This window comes from Chelonia mydas, chromosome 9 (assembly GCF_015237465.2).
Source record: "Chelonia mydas isolate rCheMyd1 chromosome 9, rCheMyd1.pri.v2, whole genome shotgun sequence".
NCBI classification, from domain to species: domain Eukaryota; kingdom Metazoa; phylum Chordata; order Testudines; family Cheloniidae; genus Chelonia; species Chelonia mydas.
Genome location: NC_057855.1, coordinates 68,928,262 through 68,944,663, shown reverse-complemented (window position 1 = coordinate 68,944,663; position 16,402 = coordinate 68,928,262). Strand labels below are relative to the sequence as shown.

The 16,402-nt window shown below is 41.2% G+C and overlaps 1 protein-coding gene across 4 annotated transcripts in view; it reads left to right on the top strand.

Moving 5' to 3' along the window:
- The window catches only part of PCDH11X (protocadherin 11 X-linked), a 985,888-nt gene that overhangs the window by 150,001 nt on the left and 819,485 nt on the right, over positions 1-16,402 (top strand). For 2 of the 4 annotated variants that reach the window (XM_043522098.1, XM_007059453.4), the window contains exons 3-4: positions 9,440-9,487; positions 13,114-15,600. In XM_043522098.1, the coding sequence (XP_043378033.1) occupies positions 9,440-9,487; positions 13,114-15,600 (2,535 nt within the window). The remainder of the gene's footprint in view (positions 1-9,439; positions 9,488-13,113; positions 15,601-16,402) is intronic. The other 2 variants (XM_043522099.1, XM_043522100.1) reach the window with 1 other exon arrangement.

Sequence of the window (16,402 nt, the reverse complement as noted above, 5' to 3'; positions counted from 1 at the left end):
TATATTGGATGGTGGGCGAACTTAACAAAAAATGAACAACAAGAAAATCTGATTGCGTTATTGGGTTTGAATCTGTAGAGCTGTTGATTTTTCTGTCTTTGAATGGTAAAATGGCTTGTGCTAGGACTATTGTGATGTTTGCTGTATAAATGCACACATAATAATATAGTTCCTTGACTTTTTGTCAGCCTTGTGCCTTGAAAATAGAGAGTCTCCAGGTGGGTTTTCTTTAGAATTAGGTTTTAAATATAATTCTGAAACAGCTGCCGATCTCATTTTGGAGGCTTTTCCGTTTTCTGAATGCAACTTAAGGTAGGGCAGCGACCATTTGGAGGGTGAGGACTGGATTTGGGGGCCCAGAGGAAACTTCTTCTTTGGGACTTGACTGTGCTATTATCTCTTCAGTGTCTCTGTCCCCAACTCCTCAATCTCTTCTCCCTCATACCTCAACAGTTTTCTGTTGAATGCTAGCTGCAGCTAGCAGAGCACCAGTCAATGCTCTAATAGCAGCATTGGCCCTTTTTGTCCTGTGTGTTTTTTGTGGGTCATAAAAGTCATTGTGAAAGAAGTCTGAATGTGTGGCGTGTTGAAGAGTAAATCAGAAGGAAGAGGTGGAGAGGGAAAGAGATTGAATAAACAAAACAATACTCATTATCCCAACTGACTTGAGGGGAAGAAGGAAGCCACTTCGCATATCTATAGAGTGAATCATTGTTCTGATAGTCTCTGCAAGGTACTTAGATACCACATTGATGACCTGTATAAATGCTTAGATCAAATGTCAATATTGCCAATAGCCCTTAGCAAGAATAACTGCATAGCAGAGCTGGGAAGATAGCAGAAGTTCTTCAGTTCATTTTTGAGATCACTGCAACAGAAACACACAGCAGTTTTAGGAAATATTTAGGCTTTCTTTTCTCTTTAAAGATGATTCTAGAAAGATGCATCTCACTGAAATCCATTTCAGTTTTGTGTGTTTTAATCAGATCTGAGTAAATAACATTTTCATGTCCATGTTGTTTTCCTTACTGATAATATACTACACTCTCATTTTACTTGAAATTAATAAATATTTTATTTCCATAACGCCTCTCATTTCAGAGAATCTGAACATGTTACACAAACTCCACTTATACACTCATACAGGGAAGACTGGGTGGGTGCAAAAGAAATGTAGAGATTAGGTTTAAGTAATGCTTCATATGCTGAATGTCAAATAATTTTAAATATACAATTTCTATAAACTGTTCATATTTATAGAGGCAGGATTTGAACCTCTGGTTTCAGTTGAAGATTTAACGTCAAAATTTCCAACATTTCACTTTACCATTTTCTGTGTGGACTTTAAAAATCACACTTACCACAGACTTATTTGGCAGAACTGAGAAAATGACACTCTGCATTCCTGCTGTACTGGTCAGATAATATTTAAAGAGAACTCCTAAAGAAGAGAGGTGACTTTCAGAACCTGCATTGGAGCAACAGGATTGAAGTTCATAGGTGGCTCAGTGAATCTTACGTCAGCACTGCGGTGCACTGAGTCTTATGGGCACAGTAACAAAGAAAACTGCAAATTGTTCCTTTTCCTTTTGTAAAAGGACCTGGCTAATGTTACATGCATGCAAGGGGAATTTTGTTTCATTTCTCCCCAGTATGTTAGTGCAAAGGGCTTTATAGAATGAATTTATCTATCAGAAATATGTTTGAGATAATAACTTATTTTATGACTGTAATGCTATACTTGACACACACCAGTTTGAAATATTGGTATACTTTGTTCTCTGCCTCTGAAATCATCAACAACTGAACATGGAAAGCTGTCTTAATATGCACATTATTGTGAAATGATTGGTTGGCTTTCCCTTCGGGGCAGTTCCTGGAACTAATCTGTTCATGTGTAAGGGCATAATAATAAGGAAAAACCTTAACAATGCATTGGCTACTGGAAGTCTATTGTTTCTGTTATCTGACTCATGTTCAATCATTTATTGTGGATTTCATTCCTTTACTGAAAGCCATAATACTGAATGTCAAAAACAATTTCATTCAGATTCACATTCTTCTCTGGAGTCCTGTGCATAGGACCCCAGTGGACCAATTTTTGCACGGTAAAGCTAAATGGGGATGGGAGTCGAGTCTTAAATCTATAAGCAGGATGGATCCAGCGGCTGGTTTTCAAATAACACTTTATACTGTTTATGAGCTGTTGACATGGATTGTGCCTCCCACACAGAAGGAATTCTGGGAAGGCATTGGAGGATTAGTGGCACTTGAGTGGACCTAGACTACGTCCATGCAACAGAATGGTCATGTTGGCAGCTGACAAGTTATGCCAACTGGCGCTCTAGCTTGACAGGCCAAGCAGCTCAAGTTAAAAGCATGACCACAGTCAAGGGTTTTCGAGTGTGGACAGGAGTTGAGTTAGGGACAATATTTAAGTTATTACTTGAATTAACTGCATGGCAGACAAGCTCATAGCTGTTAAAGTGAAGGTTCAGGAAGGGGGTAAACTCTGAACAGGTTGTAAAAGCTGCCTACTGAAATGTGTGGTTTTCATTCCTGAAAATTGGTCATTAGTCTTCTAAAAAAATTATTTTTCAATTCATTATTTTTAAGTGCTGAAAAATATAACATGGACATACCAAAACAAAGACCTGCCCCAGAGATGACAGTCAAGATGACACATGTAGCAGACGTTATAAACAGATGACTAAAGATAAAGGAAGAGAATGGACAAAAGTGATAGTAATACCCAATAAGGCATCTGGATGGTTCTGTGAAAAAAATATTATTGTTTGCTTTCCTTCCTGTCGGTGAAAATCCATCCTCTGAAATATGTAAAATTTGGGGCAGAAAAATCTAAAGTATATATTACAGGGTATAATCTAAGAATAGACTAGATTGCTTAGATCTTTGCATCATTTTTGCTGATTCTAAGGGAAGGCAGAAATTGGGTGCACTTAGATCACTAGCAGGGATATATATATATAAATATAAAATATGAAAAACACCCACATAAACCCATATGAGATAATTTGTAGGAGTGTGGTTTCTTAGCCAAAAAAACCCAGAAACTGCCATTCATCAGTCTATGTTGTTGTAATAAATGCCTTGGAAATGGGACACAGTTAGGTGATGTACAGTATTGGGTATGTTTATGTATTTCCCTATCAAATTGTTACTCCTGGGGGGATTCTGCAGGACTGCATGCCTGCAGAAAACGCCACCTGCCCCGCAGAGTTCCTGTGTTTTCCCTGCAGAAAACAGCAGGGAAGTAAAGGGAAACCGTGTGCGGGGGCAACCATGGGGGCAGTTTTTTGGAGGGGATTCCCCCCTCCAAACAGAGGTGAGGCATGGGGGGGGCACATGGAGTTCAATGTCACTGTCCTCCCACCCATTCTGCAAGCGCAGAGCTACCCAACTGAAGGAGGCTGTGTCTCCCCTTTGCTGACTCTGCAGCTGGATGCCACCTCATGGGTCCTAGCGCCAGTCATACTCCTCTTCTGGGTGCTGGGAGTCTTCCTGTTTTCTATTTTGTGGAACAGGGAGTGCCTGTGGTGGGGCTGGGTAAGGGGTGGTGGTCGGGAAAATGAGGGATGGAAAAGTGAGGGGAGGGGGAATGGAGAAGAGAAGAGAAGGGGATAGAGGAATTGCGAGGGGAAGCAGGAGCCTGGCATGTGGCGTCCCCTGGGCAGCAGCTGGGGCTCCCCCATTAGCAGGCCCATCGAACCCTCACCCTGTCAAGCCCTACCTCCTACCGCTGGACCCCTCTGATGAGCCTTCCACTCCCAGACCCCCACCCCACTGATCTCTTACAGGTGCACCTGGACCCCCACCCATCAAGCCTCACTCCCCCAGCACCGGGACTCCCCCACTAAGCCCCCCACACCCAGACCTACCTCATCGCCAAGTCCTATCTCCCTACACTCAGCACCCCCCCCCCACTCCTGCAGAGATCCCCTGCAGAGTCTCATTGCCCCTGCACCTGGAACACCCCAGCGAGCCTCTGAACAGCCCATCACCCACACCCAGATTGCCCCACACAGAGCCCTCACACTCCACACCTGGATCCCCCCACGCCAAGCCCCTCCACACTTGGGTCCTGCTGAGCCTGCCCACCCACACCTGGGTGCTCCTGGTGCAGAGGGACAGGGCCCTGGGGTGTTTCTGGAGCGGGCCCTTGCACTGTGTCACAGAATATTAGGGTTGGAAGAGACCTCAAGGTGACGGTCAGATGCCGCCTCACTGCCGAGTCTATGGTACCCGGGGAACTGGGGGCTTCGGGTTGGTCTCCCACCTCAATGCAGCCAGTGGTCTGTGCTCCCCACTGCCATGTTGGAGTCACATTTATTTACTGACAGATACAATTTGAAGAATTTTAAAATGTGCATATCATTTTTAATTTTTTTGTGCAGAATTTTAAATTTTTTGGTGCAGAATTTCCCTAGGAGTACTTAAAATATTCCTTTGATCCCAGGATTTTTAATCCGAATCAAGTCACAAGGAAGGTACTTTCAGTAATACCACAAATTGCTAGATAATGATACTTAGTGAAATGAAGATTTATCTATTATAGTTTTCACTATATTTATACCGTATGCTGTCATTTTGTTTCATTGTTTACTTCCAAAGTGGCCCTGTCACAATACAGCAGGGAAATATTTTATCTTTTTGGAACTCATGCTTTTCTTGTATTGACTCTGATAAATACCAATGAGTGACAGTAGGGATGTTGGAGGGGGTGAGTGGGGCTGTCAAGTTGGTTTCCTGATAAATCAAGCACCAGAAAAGTTCAGAAACAGATTTTTGGTCTGTCCTGAGCATTCCCTGATCAACACAGTAAACAGCCTTTATTTAATCAGTTTTAGAATCCAATCTCTGCAACTATTTTTAGTACTTACTGGCACTAGATGCTTCTTCTGGGCAACTGTACCAGATTTATAACTCTGAAAGTGCACTGTTATTTGTCTTCCAATAGGCAGTGAAGTGGCATCTTGTACATGCATATGTCAAGCACCTTTCAAATTTTAGTAAGGTGGCTCAGCTATGTCTTTCCCAGAACAATACAAAAAAGGATAACTTTTTTTTTTTTTTTTTTTTTTTTGGAAAAGCATATCTTTTTCTTTTTTCTCAAAAGTAGAAATGATCCCCTGGGGAGTTCAAGTTTCAACACAAACTTTCTCTTTGAGTTTACAAATCCCCATAAAGAAGAAAGATTTTGGAAGGTCTTACCATCATATATATTTCCGTAGTTTTTACCCCGAGGCATACACCCTCCCCCCAAGCTTATTTGTGAATGTGTGTGTAGGGGTGGGGGAGAGAAATATCACTAACAGATGAAGGGGGAAAGCTCTATTACATGAGATTATTGGGCATTCCATAAGTGTGCATAATTTCAAACGTGAATTGGAAGTTTCCTGAATCTGAGATCAAAGTGTTCTTCTTTTAAATGTCATAATTCATAAAGCAATGAAAACTTTGACATTAAGGTATAGTATGGGTACATCAAAGAATGCCCTTTTATGATGTAAGTCAAGAGAACACATTATTTTGTTTTTTATTTTTTACTGTGCTTATTTAGGCACCTATATCTCTAGTTAAGCGCCTGTGTTTATGTTACCCATGTAACCCACACAAAGATTTTGTCAGCATTTTCCCTAAAAGTAAACAATATCACCAAGATGCAAAAATTTCACCCACTTTGGCTTACAAGGGCCTCACATCAAAAAAGATATAATGCAAAATAACTTTAGTGTATGAATACAAAATCAGAGGGTTCAAATTTCTTTTTTTGCACCTATATAACTCAGTAAAGTTTCTGTCTCTTAAAAGAAAATTTGGGAGGCATGTGCATATTTCCTTCAGGTATTTGTTTAGGGTGGGAGGGGGAGGGAATGAAATGAGATTGAGATATAGACTTAATGGGCATGAATTTCTGTGTATTTGCACTACTTTTTAATAGTGTCAAAGGGCTTTTTGTTTCTGTTTTCCATGCTTTATGAGCCAAAGCCACATGTATGCAGTGTTGTTGTAGCTGTGTTGATCCCAGGATATTAGAGAGCCAAGGTGGGTGGGGTAATATCTTTTATTGGACTCACTTCTGTTGGTGAGAGAGACAAACTTTTGAGCTACACAGAGCTCAAAAAGCCGAGGAAAAGTCTGTATCGCTCGTAAACTTGTCTTTCTTGCCAACAGATGTTGGTCCAATAAATATTACCTCATCTGCCTTGTCTCTCTAAAGCCATATGTCCATCACCCTCAGTTCCCATTGAAATGGATGGAAGTGGTAAGTGTGCTGAGCAGCATCTGTTTTAAGGTAAGGAACACAATTGCCTGTGTTTTCCTGTGCACAAGTGGATGTCAGTCTGAATCTTCTTCTTCTTGACAGTCTACCTGGTTACAGAGCAGGGAAGGAATAGGGTGTATTGCAGGTCCACATTGCTCAAACTCCTGGTCATCCGATAACTCTAAAAATGTATTTAGAATCTCAAGGTGCCTTGTTCTGGCGGACACAGCAGAATGGGCTCTTTATTTAGCTTTTGTTGAGAGAGTACCCAGAATAGCTTTCTGCCTGACACTTCCTGAACCACAGTTATGTTTTGGTAAGTGATATCCATGAAATGTGTAATCATATATTTACAGATGATTGGTTCTTTGGTCCCTGTTAACCTTAACTGGCAAATGTATCAAATCTATAATGGTGTGACATGTAGAATATGCTATCATAAAAATTCTATTTTATAATAAAATAAAGAACAATGAGATACCTAGCGTAAACCCCAAGTCCTTTCTTCCCTGTATAAATTCTAGTGCCATTACAAGGAAGGGGAAAATTGCTGGGACAGGAAATGTTTCTGGAACCCTCCTTCAGGCTATGGAAAAATGGAAGCATTTAGAACAACACTCAGTCATATTCAATACCTTAAACTGTCCATCATGTACTTAATCAATCTCCTGTTCAGTAGAGTGTGTGTGTATGTCTCTCAACATATATAATGGGATGTGATGTGGAGAAGAATCCACTTTTCTAGTTCTCCTACCTACATTTGTTACCTATCCCTGTTTTGTGGAAACTGTCCGTAAAAGAAGGATGATTTTGAGTTTAAGGCCTTGGAGTGGTACTCAAGAGAGCGGGTTCAGTTTCTGGATGTGCCATGGACTCTTTGCATGATGTTGGACAAGTGATGTACTCTCTCTCTGTCTCAGGACCCCATCTGTAAAATGGGAGTAGTAATACTTCCTTACCTCAAAGTATTGTGAGAACACATTAATTAATGCTTGTGAGACACTTGGCTGGTGATGCACCCAGATAGGAGTCCATTTGAGCTAAGTTTATAGAACCACTCAAGTGACCTTCAAATTATTTCATGCTGTCATGAGGTTACATCCTGATGAGATGAAGCAGTGTGCTGATACCACAGTACAAGCATCCTAATAGTGTGATACGGAGAATTTGTGTTGGAGGGGAAATGGTTAAAGGTGGCAGCCCTGGTTACCCAGGATAAGAGAGAGCCTGAAAAATACAAGAGCCACCCCACCTGTAAATCACAAGCAAAGCTTTCCTATCCATACACTCAAAGCCTAACTACTTACATTATATTGATAGCAAGCGTAATACTAGGCAGGGGCTCAGCACAAAGTACGGATAAGGAACCATTATTCCAAAAGGGAGAGAAAGGTAAGAAATGCAATGGGCAAGTCAGCAGAGAATCAGTAAGTGGTCCAAAGTATTGTAATCTGAACAAAAAGGAGGTTTAGGAGGAATACACAAGCACTGAAATGCTTGGGAAGGTAAATTTAATGTTATTGCAGAAAGACTGAGAGTAATGTCTCTTGTATTTTTCAGGCTCTCTTTTATCCTGGGTAACCAGGGCTGCCACCTTTAAGTTTCCCCCCCAACACAAATTCTCCGCATCACACTATTATGACGCTTGTACTGTGGTATCAGCAAACTGCTTCATCTGTGGGAATTTACACGTTTCACATTCAAAGTGTCAAGCTTGAAAGAAAAATGCACGCTTTTTAAAAACAAAATCAGAAAACTGATCTGTCCCATTTTGCAGCTCCTGTATAATTTTGCATTGGAAATCTTATGTGCCTGTGTTACTGTAATCCTTTCTCTTGGCTCATTCTCGGCTGCACCTGCTCTGCTACAGTGTTCCATAGGAATTCTCTTGACAACAACAGAACATTGGGACCTACCTTGTATGTTCAGCAGAACTGCAAGTGTTTCCTACTTGGCTATACCTGAAATGTTCATCAGCCAGCAAACAGCTGAGCTATTTTGGTGGGAAGGGGTGGTTCTTAAGCACTTTAGGATCCTTTGGATGCAAGATGCTTATATATTGAAGATTTTCTTATTAAAGTATTATTTTTGCAAATGAGTTATCTATTTAAAATAATTTTGTACCAAGGAGTCAGGAAACCGTTATAGCTGATTCACAGTTTGATGCCAGGATTATCTAACCACAAGCATTCTGTATGGTAGGTTCCTACATTTTAGGATGGTTAAACTGTGTGGGCCCACTTGCTCATTGTATATTTTATTACCACTTTGAATATTTCTTATATACATTCTGTATAGATTTTGTCATTTGTACAATCTGCTAAAAAGATTTAGGACCTCACCCTGTTAAAATATGCTTAATTTTATGCACTGTGAGTAAATTGCCTTAAGATAAACATGCCTGCAGAAACAAGACCTTCAATATTAAGAATGAGTTTTCTTGCCAATCAGGGCCTGAGCATTCTGCTTTAGTGAAATTTAAGCACACTATGCACCTTACAGGATCTACCCCTTATTTGTGTATTACCGAACAAATACTCTCTGATGGTCTCAAAAATAATCACAAACCCTGATTCCCTTTTAAAATCCAAAGTGCTATGCATCACAGAGTGTTGTACATTTTTAATGTGAATTTTTTTACCATAGTTGGGAGGTTTGGGCTCTATTTATTTAAGAAGCCATTGTGGTCTATCAGTTTATCAGCATCCAATAGAGCTATTACTGTCTATCCATTTTATTGGTTTGCAAACTTAATTTCCTGAGTAGTCTTGGCCACGGCAGGCCATTTTAATGGTGCCTGCACTGACCCATGGCTTTGCTTTTCCAGTTCATCCAGTCAGTGATCTGCCAACTAAGAGCCCAATCATGCAAATATTTCCTGCTAGGCTTAGCTCTTACTCCAGAATCTGAATCCCACTGAGTTCAATGAGACAACTTGTAATACTGCAGAATCGTATATGCCAGAAGCAAGTTTGTATAGGACTGGACCCAAGGAGCCCCCTCTTAAGTCCCAGCACACTAGCCTGTTGTAGCACCTAAAGAACTGTTCCAGTCCACTATGTTGAGTGTCCGTGTTTGAATAGTTGTATATTTACAGGTCTACTTCAATGTTACACATTTTAAAAACTTTCTAATTTTGTATTTACATGACAGCCCAAAACAGCACCGAAAAGGACATTTGGATCCATTACGAATGATCAGGTAAATATAGCAGAGAGTTCTTTCAACAAAAATACTGATTTGTAATTACAGGAACCTCTCAATGTAATGCATGACTCTTTTTTGATTCTGGGACTGCATGGTTACCTGTGCTGATGAGTTCTGCCTGGTCACCTTGCTGATGAGCTCGCCTGGCCAAACAGGAAATGAGATTCAAAAGTTCCCAGGGCTTTTCCTGTGCACCTGGCCAGTGCATCCGAGTTCAGAGTGCTGTCCAGAGCAGTCACAATGGTGCACTGTGGGATAGCTCCCGGAGGTCAATACCGTCGAATTGCGTCCACACTAACCCTAATTCGAAATGGCGATGTTGATTTCAGCGCTAATCCCCTTGTCAGGGAGGAGTACAGAAATCAATTTTAAGAGCCCTTTATGTCGAAAAAAATGGCTTTGTTGTGTCGACGGGTGCAGAGTTAATTCAATTTAACGCTGCTAAATTCGACATAAACTTGTAGTGTCGATCAGGCCTAAGAGTCTGCAATCCATATGGAAAGATCTGATCCTGTGGAGTTTAATGGCGAACAATAACTTGTCTTTACCATTTTAAAATTAACCTATGAGGGTATGGCTATACAGCTGCTGGGGTGAACAGATGTGGTGGCAGGGACCGTGCCAGTGCACTAAAAATAGCTGTGTAGACATTGCTTTTGTGTTCGGGCTCAGACTCTGAAGTTCTGAAGCTCGAACTTCCACATTGTTATTTTCAGCGCACCAGCATGAGACCTGCTATCAGAAGTCTGGCAACCAGGGCTGAGAGATTCGCTCCCAGCAGCTGTGTAGACATACTCTAATATAACAGGAATGTAATTTTCTATGTATTGCTGTAGATCAGTTTAAAAATTGCATAGACGAGCTAGTTCTCTATTATATTTGGTATTTTTTTTTAGAATAATTTCTATAGAACTCTGTATTTACTTAATCCCTATTACATTCTATATGGTAGCAATTTTGCATTAAACATTTTGTTAAAATGTTGATATTTTCAGTAAAGATTCTAATTTGTGTTGGATTTTTTGCTGTTTCCTCAGCAATTTACTGCTAGTGACAGGGAACTGAAGTTATATGTTTAAGCCAAAATCATACGCTATAATGAAAAATGTGTCTCTTGTCATATTTGATAGTTAAAGAAAAGCTAAATTGGGTATGTAGTTTCATGAATTAAAAGTCTGTATATAGTGTTTGTTGTAGTTGCAGGAGCTAATGACAGAATAATCAATGCACATCTGTCAGCTTGTGTGCAAATAAAGAACTGAAGGAAAGCTGACTTTTTTTTCCCCACTCTTGCTAGGTTTTTCTGGAAATCAGTGTTGAAAGAGCAGTTTATTTAATTCAGCATTTTTGCAACAAATAAGAGCCTTAGTCCAAATTAAACAACTGCTAGCAAGGTTGCCTGCAGTAATCTACTCATGATAATCCTATCACTGAGGGAGAAGATTCACTTGTCTTTAATAAAGAGAAGGTCTGTCATGGGGTCGCTGCTTTAGAAATTAACCCCTTTGGTTCATAGCATATAGAACCTGATTCGGACACACTTAGCAAGGTTGGTATCTTCACTCATCTTCCAGTGAAAAAGCAAGATCTACATTTGTTTTCATAACTTTAAAGATCTGTTTTCCAATCCATGTTTCTCTTATAGATCGCCATGGGTCTTTACTTATTGGGGTGACAGACACTGTACTAGGGGTAGAGAGTTGGGTTATTTTATTTGAAATGGAGATGTTGCAGCTTTTCCACAAAAGAAATGATTGCAGCAATGGATAGAGTCAAATTCTGCCCTCATCTGCAACAGCCCTGGTACTATTTATGACAATGGAAGATGCACAAAGGCAGCATTAGGCCCATATAGGTACTGATTTAATTGTGGGTAGCAGGGTACAATGTAGTCTTGCTTCTTACTAACCATGCCAAATGTGGAATCCTCCACACTGGAAACCCGTCTCCCACGCAGGGTCTTAAATACCCTAAATTGCATGATTTGTAGTGTGCACAGCAAAGTCTATCTCATCCCCCTAACCTTTGGTGATGGGTTGGGAGTGTCATGAGGATGTAGGTGGGAAGAGCTGATGTTTCATTTTTACATCTGGTTAATGTTAGCTGTAAATTAAACAAACAGTTGTCTTTATAAATTTTATTGGCAGAATCGAGAGCCATGGAGAGATGCTCTTTTAGCAATTTGTGTATAAATTAAAATGAATAAATAAAACTATAGAAGGTCCAATTCTGCCACCCTTACTCATGCTTAGTAGCTGCTTGCTAAGTGAGTAGACCCACTAAAGCCAATGGAAATACTCATGCAGTAAGTTATTACTCAGTGTGAGTAAGGGTGGCAGAAGCAGTCCCATCATGAGTATAGCAAGGGCTAGGTCAGCAGCACAGTTTCTGACTATAAACATGACAGGCATAACGAGAGTTTAATGTTCTTAAAAACAAATAAATACGTAAAATCCTAACTGTTCTCTTCCCCCCATCCTATTTGAGTTTCACTGAGCCCCCATTTTCACCCATGTTACACACCCATCTTCAATGTCTGCATTATGGGCCCAATCCTTCTGGGGAGATAAGGCTGTCAGGATTCCCTTTGGAATCTGTCAACACCATTCTTCATCAGTCAGAGAGATTGCTATTAATCGTTGCTAATCACTTCCTTCTCCTTAGGGGATGTATATGCTCCCTTTGCAAGATTTCCAGCATCTGCTGGCTCAGAGAGATACCAGCAGTGGGAACCAGACTCCAGTCTCCCACCTGTAGGACAGCACATTACTTTCAGACCACTCTGTCCATCCCATAGTTTGAGGAAAAGCTGTGTTTTTACAGTGTCTGCACATATAAATGCATTACTTGCTGTAAGAAGGGCATAAAGTGTTCAACAAACCCTACTACAGGATCTTATTACTCAGAGTGTAAATGGAATAGTCCTATGATATTATTCATAAGAAAAAACATCTTATTTTCACACTTGGAATGTATTTTTCACTGCAAATATGAAATACATAGTGATGAAAAGGGGAATAATTCTTCCTGATTTTCATGTATTTCTAATAACCTAACATGTCTCAGTTGTGACTGTGCCACTTGAATCTTAAATTATGTGGTAATCCCCTTTTCAATATGGTGTAGTTTTTCTTTTCTCTAAATGCTACAGATTGTACGCTTGTCTTGCTTTGCTGAACTGGGGATTAAGTCCCCCTGTGCTTTTGCTTGGCCTCCCCAAATCTTGGGTCCAGCCTTGTTGTGGGGCACAGCCCTAGCCCTGTGGATACTGCCCCTCTGTGAGTCGAGCCTTGACATCTTCTCCCCTTCCCCCCCACCCCCCGGCTAGGTGTAAAATAGGAAGTAAGCCATATGTTTTCAGTAGTTCTGTAATTTGAGCTGGAGCTGTAAAAGAAACCTTGATGCTCTGAAACACCATTCCTGCTCAGGCCTGCTACTAGGGAGGCACAGGTACACACAGCCCCTACTCAAGGCAAAGGCTAAAGACTTAATCTAGCAGTAAATGTATAAATACACCTATAAAGGTATTTTCATGGGATCCCCGTGTACAGTAAAGATATGTGTATCTATTTGTAATATATTTTCATAATAAAAATTGTTTTTCTTTCTGTGTCTTCTAGGGTCAAAATGTATTTGGACTTGATATAATTGAAACACCTGAGGGAGATAAGTGGCCACAGTTGATTGTCCAGCAGATCCTGGACAGGGAGCAGAAAGACACATATGTGATGAAGATTAAAGTTGAAGATGGTGGAACACCTCCCAGATCCAGTACAGCCATCCTACAAGTAACAGTTACTGATGTGAATGACAATCGCCCAGTCTTTAAGGAAAATGACATTGAAGTTAGCATTCCAGAAAATGCTCCAGTGGGCACCTCAGTTTCTCAGCTCCATGCCACTGACGCTGATCTGGGCTCAAATGCACAGATCCACTTCTTTTTCAGCAATCAGATCTCCAGTCTGGCCAAAAGGCTCTTTGCCTTAGATAACACTACTGGCCTCATCACAATTAAGGAACCACTGGACAGGGAGGAGTCACCCGTACACAAGTTAACTGTTTTGGCAAGTGATGGCAGCTCAACTCCATCAAGAGCAACAGTGACGGTAAATATCACAGATATTAATGATAACGTTCCATCCATAGACACAAGATACATCATCAATCCAGTGAATGGGACTGTGCTCCTGTCTGAGAAAGCACCTCTCAATACAAAAATTGCCCTGATTACAGTAATGGACAAGGATGCTGATCTGAATGGAAAAGTTACCTGCTTCACAGACCATGATGTCCCTTTTAGGTTAAAGCCAGTGTTTGATAATCAGTTTCTATTGGAGACTGCCACATTTTTAGACTATGAGGCTACGCGAGAATATGCCATTAAAATAGTGGCCTCTGATTCAGGGAAACCTCCCTTAAATCAGTCAGCAATGCTGCTGATCAAAATCAAAGATGAGAATGACAATGCCCCAGTTTTCACACAGCCTGTCATAGGACTTTCCATTCCTGAGAACAATGCTCCTGGTACCCAGCTGACCAAGATCAGTGCCACAGATGCAGACAGTGGACGCAATGCTGAGATCAGCTATATGCTGGGTTCAGATGCACCCCCCATTTTCAACCTGGATCGCCGCACAGGAGTTCTGACAGCAGTAAGAAAGCTGGACAGGGAAAAGCAGGACAGGTACTCCTTCACTGTGCTGGCTAGGGATAATGGGATGCCACCATTGCAGACCAATGCTACTGTGACACTGTCAGTTCTGGACCAGAATGATAACAGCCCTGCTTTTACCCACAATGAATACAATTTCTATGTGCCAGAAAACCTGCCCATGTATGGAACAGTGGGGCTCATCACAGTTACTGATGCTGACTCTGGAGAGAATGCTGCAGTTACTCTCTCTATATTAAATGGCAGAGAGAATTTCATTATCGATCCACTTACTGGTGTAATAAGACCCAATATTACATTTGATAGAGAGCAACAAGGTTCTTACACTTTCCAGGTGAAGGCTGTTGATGGAGGAAGAGTGCAACGCTCTTCCACTGCCAAAGTGACCATAAATGTAGTTGACGTGAATGACAACAGGCCGGTTTTCGTCATCCCTTCATCTAACTACTCCTATGACTTGATTCCCACAGCCACCAATCCAGGGTCCGTGGTGACTAAAGTCTTTGCAGTTGACAATGATACAGGGATGAATGCAGAGCTCCGCTACAGCATTATAGGTGGGAACTCGAGAGGTTTGTTTACAATCGATCAGTTAACAGGCAACATTACTTTGAAAGAGAAGGTAATCACAGCAGATCATGGCTTACATAGGCTGGTGATAAAAGTCAATGATTTAGGACAGCCAGAGTCTCTTTATACCATAGCACTGGTGCATTTATTTGTGAATGAAACCATCACCAATGGCTCATACGTGCAGGAGATGGTGCGCAGAAATATGGAAACACCAGTGGGCCAGAATGTTGGGGATGGTGAGATAACCCCACAGACCAATGACTATGTCAAAATCATCATTGCTATAATTGCAGGCACCATGACAGTCATCCTGGTCATTTTTGTCACTGCTTTGGTACGATGCCGCCAGACACCCCGGCACAAGGTTGTCCAAAAAAGCAAGCAGAGTGGGGAATGGGTCTCCCCGAACCAGGAGAACCGACAGATCAAGAAGAAGAAGAAGAAAAAGAAGCGCTCTCCTAAAAGCCTCCTTCTCAACTTTGTGACAATTGAAGAATCTAAGCCCGACGATCCTGCCCATGAGCATATAAATGGCACTTTAGACATTCCCGTAGAGCTAGAAGAACAGACTATGGGAAAATATAACTGGGCCACTACTCCAACCACATTTAAGCCTGACAGCCCAGATTTAGCAAAGCATTACAAGTCTGCCTCTCCACAGCCCACCTTTCAAATTAAACCCGAGACTCCTGTGCCCCCTAAGAAGCACCATGTCATTCAGGAACTGCCTCTGGATAACACCTTTGTGGTGGGTTGTGACTCGCTCTCCAAGTGCTCCTCAAGCAGCTCGGACCCTTATAGTGTCTCCGAATGCAGCTGTCAAGGTGGCTTCAAGACCCCAGGCCCCATCCACACCAGACAGGTAATACAAAGTTTCTAGCTGCTCACTCTCTCTTCCTCTGTCTGTACCTCTAAGCTCTGCAGAATAACTTTGTCTATAAAGATTAAAAGCCTGAAAGTTCATGCTTGGCTGAGATATTGAAGTGTATGTAAACAGTTTGTGATTCATCAATGTTAAAAGGAGAAAATTAGAATAAAGTGACTCTTGGCTGTGGGAAAATTTAGTACTGAATGATTATATTAGGGGATATTCCTGTCTGTAGATGGCAGTATGGTACTTCCTGCATTTACATAGTATTTAGCTGTGCAGCTCTGTAAAACAAAGAAGGGTTGTAGCACTATCCTCGCTGGTATTGTATACTCAGGAATCTAAGTTATCTAGGCCAGGTGGAAAGCAATAAAGCTTTGCAGCATCTGATAAGTGGTTCTTAATGCTAATGGAGTCTGGAATTGGAGCCTTCATTTGGACAGAGCTGTACCTCAAGGTCTCTCAAAAGCAAGCAAGATTTTTTTTTTTACTGAGAGATTGAATGCCATTTTCAGACTAGAAACATAGCCTACCATGCGGGTTACTCAAAGCTGGCTGACTGACATAATCAACAATATAAAGCAGTAATGAAGCCAGTGGGAAAATTTAGAAGCATTGCAAGTATTGCCCTCACTTTGTCACTTCATGGCCAAGTACAGATCATAGAGACAGTAGCTGAGGTACAGTTCAGAGCAGCAGTCATAAGAGTGAATTAAAAAGCCCTCAGATTAACAAGGAGGGCAAAAATGTAATGATAATTAAACACCCTATTGCTTTTTAAGACACTAATGAAAGG